General features: G+C 30.8%; 2 protein-coding genes and 1 non-coding gene across 8 annotated transcripts in view; 2 read left to right on the top strand and 1 right to left on the bottom strand.

Moving 5' to 3' along the window:
* Nucleotides 1–120, bottom strand: part of LOC107473586 (pentatricopeptide repeat-containing protein At5g40400) — a 6,842-nt gene extending 6,722 nt beyond the window's left edge. For all 5 annotated transcript variants that reach the window (XM_052257505.1, XM_016093149.3, XM_016093151.3 and 2 more), the window contains exon 1: nucleotides 1–120. This exon is cut by the window's left edge and continues 353 nt beyond it. The gene's annotated coding sequence lies outside the window, so the exon portion shown is untranslated.
* Nucleotides 121–4,292: 4,172 nt separating this feature from the next.
* On the top strand, nucleotides 4,293–9,068 carry LOC107473596 (uncharacterized). Of its 2 annotated transcripts, XR_001589038.3 has the most exons (4): nucleotides 4,293–4,607; nucleotides 5,165–5,350; nucleotides 6,874–7,208; nucleotides 8,385–9,068. It is a non-coding gene; the product is annotated as an uncharacterized LOC107473596 (transcript). The 2 variants fall into 2 exon arrangements; XR_008005862.1 differs by lacking the exon at nucleotides 6,874–7,208 and having other exon boundaries at nucleotides 4,297–4,607.
* On the top strand, nucleotides 5,357–6,837 carry LOC127739614 (pentatricopeptide repeat-containing protein At1g12775, mitochondrial-like). Its single transcript, XM_052257149.1, has one exon. The coding sequence runs from the start codon at nucleotides 5,362–5,364 to the stop codon at nucleotides 6,010–6,012; it is 651 nt and encodes a 216-aa protein (XP_052113109.1). The 5' UTR covers nucleotides 5,357–5,361; the 3' UTR covers nucleotides 6,013–6,837.
* Nucleotides 9,069–9,470: the final 402 nt, after the last annotated feature.

Here is a 9,470-nt window from a genome sequence, read left to right as displayed (position 1 = left end):
GATGGCGGTGGTGGAGGCTAAGGTTACCGTTTGAGCCTTTGAAGTTTGGAGGCTAGGGTTGCTTTCTGATTCAGGAAGGAAGGGGCAGGGGTCACGCGAAGAGACGAGAGTGAAAGTCTGAACTCTGAAGGCAGCTTTTCTTTTTTGAAACGGCGTCGTTTCCTTCGAATCGGCCGGTTCCCAGCCGGTCCAAAAGTTCTCTGCCAGTTTTAATCAGAACGGTTTTTACATGTAAATGAACCATTATAATTTCTGGTTTGCAGTTAAATCAGTCCGACTGATCGATCCGGTCCAATTTTTAAAACCATCGTGTTAGTGTACGTTTGAATTGGGGTTTATGAAATTGGAGTTAAATGAGTGTGATTTTGTAAAATTGATTTTGAGTAAAAGTGAGTTTATGTCAATATGATTCATATTTGGTAATTCTAAATTAAAATTAATTTTTATAAAATAAATTATTTGGATAATATTAGTTAAAATTAAATATATAATTACTAAAAAATATATAATATTAAATTATAGTATTTTTTAAGTATATTTAATTTTTTATACCTTTTTAGTATTTTTATATAATTTTCTTTAAATATTTTTAGTATTTTTTTTGTATGTTATAATTTTTTATTATTATTGTTATTTATGATTAATTTTTTGTTTAATTTGTCTTATAAAAATGTACAATATCAAACAAAATTTAACAATAAAAGAGAGTTCATATAAAAGATAATAAAAATTTCATAAATAAAATAATAAGATATATGAAAGGTAGGATTGATATAAAGAAAATAAAATTTTAAAGTTAATAGTTGAAGCTAATTACTGAAAGCAAAAGCTACAGTTTTTTACTTTTTGTAAGCGTTAATTTGAGTATAAAATTACATCTACATTCACAGGAAAAGAAAGTTGCCAAACAAAAATGAAAGTGTTCAAGAAATTCAAAATCGTGTTTAGGACAATGGGCCATGGCCCCGCAAATATTTTATAAAAAATTAGTAGTAGTTTTTAAAAAAGTAAAGAGTAGTTGAATTGGCTCAAATACTTTATTATAATTTAGAGTATCTAGATTCAATTCTAGTTTTAGAGTGGGCCTTTGTTGACTTCACAACACATCAAAATCAAAAGATAAAATTAAATTATATCTAAAAAATTATCTAACAAAAAAAGATAAAGAATAAAAAAAGATCATCTAACAATCAAATAAAATAAAATAAGTTATCTAACGAAAAAAATAAGAATAAAAAAAATAATCTAACAAAATAAAAATCATCATTATAAAAACACTATAAAAACACGCTCTTTGCTGTTTGTTGATTTGGTTCTCATTATAAAAAGCACGCTTTGCTAAAAAAATTAGGAATTTTAATATTTATCCTTTTAATTTTTTTAAAATATTTTACAGGATATATATTCAAATTTTTATACAAAATAATGATAAAAATTCAAAGAATTGATGTATTTTTTAAGAGAAAGGCTAATATTCAAGAAAGAAAACATATAACTTTTACAATATTAACACCTGTAAATAGTTCTTCTACTTTAATGAATCACAAAAAAATGAGATACAATTTTCAAAAATTTAAAGAGTTGCATTTGATGAGTTTGACCTTAATTTTTTGGAATGAGACCTTGGAAAACGGCTTCATATTTAGCAATATCATCCAAACAAGAGAGATAATGTTAGACGAACTTATCTTAAATAGGGTCCATATCAAAAGCATCTTGATAATTATTCTCTATCTTATAAAATTATTTATTTATTATCTTATTAGTAACAAACTTAAAAAATAATTATATTTATAAATTTTATTTTGATATAAATATTATTATTAAATTTTTATGTTAAATTTTTGCCTCCTAAAATTTTGTTTCAAATTCCACCACTGGTCATCAACATATGGTGATTAAGATGGGAAAAAATGTACGTATAGTGAAATCGTTGTGAATTTATATTTCATTCTAAGGTAATAGACTGATGAGTCAATATCCCTTGAGTTTCATATCTAAAAAAAATAAAAAATAAAAAGCATGACCAGGTGCGGATTGTATAGAATGGCTGGGTCACCGATTTTTACAAAATCCAGCGGGCAGACCCGCGTCTTTTTGGGTCTAATCCTGGGGCACAAGTAGCTCAACTTGGCCAAAGGACCAGGTTAGAGAATTTTCGGTCAAATTGAACCGATCGAGTTAAGTTTGATAACAATTGTGTTAGATAAAAATATGGAAAAGTATAAGGAACTAAGTAGTCAAAAAGTGAATAACTTAATTAATTATAATTATTAATAATTAATTTTAAATTTTTTAAATTCAAAATTTAAAAAATTTAAAACTGATTAAATAAATCTAATTAAAGTCTATAAAAATCTTCATCTTCTCTCTCACATTAACCTACCCACCTCTAACAACCACACACACCTTCTCTCTCACCGTTAGCGTCGGTCCGGTCAATTTTCATTATCGAAAAAATCTAAGTCATTATCATCCCAAGAACATCAGATGAAGATAAATAACTAGATTTTAAAATTACTCCTTGGACATAATTTATAGATTGTTATTCTTAATTGTGTCAAATTAAGATACTATTTTAGTAGTACTGACTAATTTCATATCTATTTTAGAATTTGAGACTTAATTGTTGTTCAAATATTAGTAAAGACAATTATTTCAAATTTTAATTTTAAATTTTTTATTATTTTATATTTTTAGTTTTATTTAAATAAGATGGATTAACCAATTCAATCCGTGATTTATCGGTTGAATTAGAGACCTAATGACTTAATAGTCTAACTGGTTCGATTAACGAATTGATTCTAATAACTATGGTTGGGAGAGGTGTGCAGTAGAGTTAGAGTATTGAAGAATAAATTAAGAAGTGTGGTTTAAAAATTTTAAATAATTTTTTAAAATTTGAATAATTTTATCAAGAGTAACTTATCTTTTATGGTTACAAATTAATTTTAATTATTTTATGCTTAAATTTGTCAGAATTTTAATTTTTTATGATTATTTTTAATACATTAATTGGTGGTCAAGTAATAACTTCTTGGTGAAAAGAAGTTTAAGGAAAGAAAGTAGAGAGAGAAGAATGGGGAGAGAGAGAAGGGCACATTAAGTTGGAGAAGAGAGAGAAAATTTTAATTTTTTAAAGGGTTTATTATTCCTTATATTTAAAAGTTATTTCTATGTGACATCCATGTACTATCTGACATGTCAATATATCACCATTTGGCAAACCGGTTACACAGAAGTTGCTTAAATCAGATGGTTGGAGAGTCAATTAAGGATTTTCGACTTATGGATAGATGATTTATCCTTTGGCCAAATAATGAACCAATCAAAAATGATATTCACTCTTAATATAACTTGGATAACAATGATTGAACCTGCTGGAAACGGGCGAACTATTTTATTTTATTTAAAAAAAAAAAACAAACTTAGACTGCATGGTTTAAAGTTTTGGGTTACCTACAGTATCTCTCACCGCGGTAGGATAAAGATTAATCTGTCGTTGATCTGAGGTTAATAAATTGTCGGATTCATAAGACGAAATTCTAATTCTCAACACTTGTTTAAACGAACGAGGAATTGACCAACCAAGTGTGTGTTTGGATTGTGGTTGGTCAAACTGGAGTTTGAATAAAAGTGATTTTATAGAATTGATTTTGGATAGAAGTAAGTTTGTGTCCACATGATTTATATTTGGCAATTCTTTACCAAAATTGATTTTGATAAAATAAATTTTGTTTGGATAATATTAGTTAAAATCACTTTTAGATAGATAATTACTTAATATATTTTTTATATAATATATTTTTAATACTCGTAGTACTCTTTTTTAGTACATTATAATTTTTAACTATTATTATTATTATCTAATGGGATCAATAAATTCTATTATAAGAAGATAATAATAAATATAATATACAAAAATTATAACTATAAAAATATATAATGTCAAATAAAAAAATTAACAAAAATAATAAAACAATTCATATAGAGAAGAATAATAAGAATTCTGTAAATAATGCAATAATATGTATAAAGGATAAAGTTGGTGAAAGAAAAATAAATATTAAAGGTATTAGCCAAAAGCACGTTAGTGCAACGGAAAAGCTAGAAATTATTGCTTCTTGTAAACGGAGGTTTAGGAACAAAAGCACTTCTGCGTTTGTAGAGAAGAAAATTAGCCAAACAAAAAAGTGAAGCTTTCAAGAAGCTCTAACGTACTTTTTTCCTTCAAACGTGGTTACCAAACACACCCCAAGTCGGTTGTTGTTTAAAGTTTTAAACAGACAAAGAATGGGACCCTACTTGCCCAATACGCACCCAAGTGGCCAAGTTCCAACGCTAGGTCACTGCTGTGCTGCTACCTTACTCTTCTCCCCCCTTTTCCTTCTCTCCTCTCAAAGTTTGCCAGCGTCATTGCCACCACTGGCGTCGTTGCTCCGCTCTCCGCATCGCTAATCCGTTGAGTCCGTCCAACTCCGGTGCCATCACCGTTCTCCATTTCTCCCCCTGCATCACTACTCCGCATTTTTGCCACCAGCGTCTCTGTCACTCGTGTCTCTTTGCCGGCATCCCTCGCCTCTCCAACCACTTCTTCTCCGTCCCTAGTCAGATTCACTGCTCTCTGATTTTCTGCTTGGATTTGGCATTTTGCATTTCGCTCCTTGAATTTGATTTTATCCCAATTAATAATATGTTTCTGATAATGTAATTTATTTTTGTGTTAAAATTCTATGTTGCTTCATGAATTTGATTTTGATTTTATGATGTTGTTGGCTATTAGTCTTTGTTGATATATGTAGTTCTGTTTGTTAATCAATGTTAGCTATGATTGTATTTTCAAATTTTCACCATCTCTCTTGATATATGTAGTTCTGTTTGTTAATCAATGTTAGCTATGATTGTATTTTCAATTTTTCACCATCTCTCTCTTTCTGCCATGTTGTGTTCATGCCATCCCTCCTATGCAATCCAAGAAAGATACCATTAGTATATAAAATAAACACAATATATATTTCTCTTGTAGACAGTAATGTTACAATAATTTGTAACACGTAGGGTCAAATTCTTTTCCAATTCTGCAATGCGGGTAACTATGTACTCAATTAATATGTGATAAATCATGTGCACCACCAACTAACACATCCACTTTATTTCATAATAGGCAAAACCTTATTAAGAAGCGAAGAGAAAGAGAACCGTAAGTAACATGCCGAATTGCAATGACAAACAACAGAAGATGTGGCTTTTTCAAACTTGTTTCTCTGTGTAATGCTTCTCACTCTTTCTCAAATGCAAAACCTCATTCGCCTCATCAATGAGCACTGCACTCCATCTCAACTCAAACTTGGTAAGATTTTGATGTCTGTTGTTAACATGAAAGAATACCCCACTTCTACTTTTCTTTTTGCACAAATGCAGTTTAGGTGTATCGCTCCTTCCATGATTAGTTTGAGCATGTTGATCAATTATTTTTGTCGTTTGGGTCAAATGAACTCTGCTTTCTCTGCATTGGCCAAGATTATCAATATGGGTCATGAATTGAATGTTATAACACTTACCACACTCATCAGAGGGTTCTGTATAAACGGAAAGTTTAGGGAAGCCCTACGGTTTCATGACAAACTAATATCTCTAGGTTTTCAGCTTGATGAGGTTAGTTATGGGATCTTAATTAGTAGTCTATGTAAAATGGGGCAAGCAAGAGCCGCCATGGAGCTTTTGCAAAAGCTAGAGAGTTATACAGTTAAGCCTAACATAGTAATGTACAGAACAATTATCGATGGATTGCGTAAAGATGGTCTTGTAAATGAGGCACAAAATTTGTTCTCAGAGATGATTTCTCAAGGAATTTATCCTGATATTGTCTCATACAATTCTCTGATGCATGGTTTGTGTTGCACTGGTCGTTTAAAAGAAGCAACTCAATTGTTGAATGATATGGTTGTTATAGACATTAACCCAGATGTATGTATCTATAACATTCTAGTCGATGCATTATGTAAAGAATGAAGAATAAAAAAAGCCAAACAAGTGTTTGATATGTTGATGGACAGAGGAATCAAGCCTGATGTAGTCACATACAATGCATTAATATATGGATACATTTTAATTGGCAAAGTGGATGAAACAGCAAGTTTATTTGGTGATATGAAGAAAATTGGTCTGGCTCCTTGTGTCTGGAGTTATAGTATTATGATAAATGGATATTGTAAACACAAAAGATTGGATGAAGCTGTAACACTCTTTAAAAAGATGCCCCAGAGAAATTTGGTTCCAAGTACTGTAACATATAATTCTCTTAGGTAGCGTTTGTTTTGAAGTACTGGGACAGAGACTGGGAGACTGAGACACAGTATCATGTTTGTTGGCTCAAAGACTGGTGCTAAAATTTCTGTCTCTGTCCCTAAAATTTCAGTATTTCAGTACCTCCAAAAAGTAAGGACACAAGAGACTGAAATTTTTAGAGACGGAGACTGAAATTTTAATAACATTTTATACCTAAAATACCTTCATTTCAATTAATTAATTTCAATTTTATCCTTTTTGCAAATTAAATTAGAGTTTTATTCTTGTTTCAATTTCTGTCTCTCACTTTGCACCAAACAGAATACTGAAATTTATTTCGGTCTCTGTCTCCTAATCTCTGTCTCTCAATCTCAGTCTTTCAGTCTCTGTCTCTCTACCAAACGCTACCTTATTGATGGCTTTTGCAAATCAGGGAGAATACCTGATGTGCAAAATTTTATTGAGGATATGTATGCTAGAGGCCAGCTCCCAAATATTATTACTTACAATATCTTGTTAGACAATTTGTGTAAAGGTAGTCATCTTGATGTTGCAATTAAATTATTTCCGAAAATTTTTGGCAAGGGGGGTTTGGTCCTTATGCCATACACCATACTGATCGATGGATTCTATAATCACGGGAGACATAAAACTGCTGAAGAGGTTTTCAACCTTCTCCATAATAAAGGTTGGCGAGATGTTAAAGCAATTGATGCTATGACCAATGGGCTGTGTAAGGACTAAGGAGGGCTTGTTCGACAAAGCAATAAGCTTGCTATCAAATGGATGGCAATGGTTGTGCTCTAGATGATATAACTGCTTTTGCAATTGTTCATGCTCTTGAAAAAAATGAAAAAGAAAAAGCAGAGATGCTTCTTTGTAAAATGATCTTTAGAGGCCTATTGAAGCGTTAAAAGAAGGTAATACATTATTGTTTTTCAACTAAAATTGTTTCTTTTTATGTTGAAAAGTTTTATTATGACTTTTATTCATAAAATTAAAGTTTAGAGTAAGATTTGATTTGTGGCTCTGTCTTAGGACCAATTCCTAGACTGGCAAGTGCTTACAAGGTGGTTTATACATGATTGTGCAGTATAAATATGTAGAAATCAAACTATCCTATATAAAAACTTAGAATGGAACTTAAGGATTGACAAAGCATGACCTACCAGCTAGGTGAGCTGAAAAAGTTTATTACTTTTATGTCAAGAATGGTGGACTATTCATGGCTATATCATTGCTGAAGTCTCAAACATTCCTGTGTCCTCAAAATTTTATTATAACCTTGTGTTATTGGTTAATTTCTTATATTTAGAATATTTAGGGAGTGTAGTTAGAATTATTATGATCATTCATATACTTTCATTTTGAACCTGACTAGTGATTACCTTTATGGAATTTTTTTTTAAAAAATTTGAACAGTAGATAGCAACATTCCCTGGTTTCCAATTTGTTCATTGTGTGTGTGTGTGTGTTTTCCTTTCACATTGGCTAAGAGAAGTTTAATCCTCACTTTTTTGGTTGCACAAAAAAATGTTCCTTAGATGGTTGTAGATATTGATCTGTTTTTACTTTTCAAATGATTGGTTTGCTTTTGGACGGTGTAGCATTTCTTGGAAGTAATTTTTTAAGTTATCTTTCAGAGAACAATATTTGAGAAGGTTGAATAAGTGAAATATGAGAGACTGAAAGGGGCATTATTTCTGTGGCTAGCAATTTGAAATTGGTTTTGAGATATAACTATAAATTATGGTCATCGATTGGAACTAAAGTACACCAAGTGTCTGTCTTCTTAAACTTAAACTTGGCTACTATTTATCTCAGAAACATGATGAACTTGTCTTTGCAAAGTTGTTTTTCTTCCAGCTCCGTCCTCATGTTGTTTTTTAGAATTTAATTAAAGATCGATCTTTGTTCAGTATTTCAAAATCTCTTTCGAATATTTTGGCAGTGCAATTGTTTAGAAGGATACTGCTAGCACACAAACCTGTTACATATTTCTCCAAGTTTCAAACCTAGTACAATCCAATTGTTGTCTGTGTTGAGTTTTTTTTTTTGTTTTTTGGGTCTAATGTAGTTATTATTTTAAATGTCAGGTAGGATTTGGAAAAGCAGCAAGTATGTTTTTCTTTGCTTTGAAGTATATGAATCTCCTTTGATCACCACTGTCTCAAATGCTCTTCATTCATCGAACATCATGCCTCAAAATGCAAAATCATGGTTGATTGAATTTGATAATGGGAATCCATTCCAGAATTCGTCCACCATCCTTTTCTTGTGATAGTACTTTAAGAGGGGAGTGGATATTTTCACTCTCTAATTGATAATGCCACTCTTCTATTGTATGGAATTTCCAACATATCTTTAAAGTCCACTAATTCTAGAAGTATTAACCTTATACATCTTATTAGATGAGATTCGAACATCGAAACTTCTTGCTATAGGATTGTGAAAACCTTATATTCATTATGTAGTGTATAGGCTAGAAAGTTCTAGTTGCTATAAGAGGTTATGTCATTGGCTTGAAGTTACTATAAATAAAATACTACTGGAAGCTTTGAATTGTGTGTACGAGGTGAATTGTGAAGTGTGAAGGGGAGAGTGATAATCGAAGAGTACCAGAGAGTGAGTGAGTCAAGTGCAGGTGTGAGATGTATAGAGAGCAAGAACAATTAAGATCTAGTGTTTACATCATTAGTAAGGCCCGAGTGTAAATTGTGTCTCTTTAAATTGTACTCTTGTGTTTATAAATTTAAAAAAATCACAACTTTTGTGTCTCACTCTGCATATGTTATTTTTGAAGTTAGACAGCAAAATTCCTTTTATATCTTTTCTTTCTTCTTTGCTAGAAAAGAGTTGCAATGCCTTCTATTTTTTAGCCTTGTGATGATTGTTATTTGATTAGCATATAACTAATGAAATTCTTGGCTTGGATTTACTCTAAACACAAGTTAATGTTGTCTTATGATATTTATAATTAGGAACAATAAATTTGTCAATTCAAAATATAGAAACTTTGATAGTATCAATTTTTGTTCTACTTGGTACTTTGATTTTATATACATTGAAACTTTGCTTTGAATTTGAACTGTCCACCAGTCCTGTATAGAAAGACCACCGATTAGTGAAATTAAAGTGCTTACTACCTTCTGACTATATAGAAAAATAGAAAATTTCTGTTA

This window comes from Arachis duranensis, chromosome 2 (assembly GCF_000817695.3).
Source record: "Arachis duranensis cultivar V14167 chromosome 2, aradu.V14167.gnm2.J7QH, whole genome shotgun sequence".
NCBI classification, from domain to species: Eukaryota; Viridiplantae; Streptophyta; class Magnoliopsida; order Fabales; family Fabaceae; genus Arachis; species Arachis duranensis.
Note: the sequence above shows the minus strand (reverse complement) of the source record. Positions and strands in the feature narration are given on the sequence as shown.

Bases quoted from the DNA above. Each gene is read 5' to 3' on its own strand.
- LOC127739614 (XM_052257149.1), top strand. From the start codon at position 5,362: ATGTCTGTTGTTAACATGAAAGAATACCCCACTTCTACTTTTCTTTTT.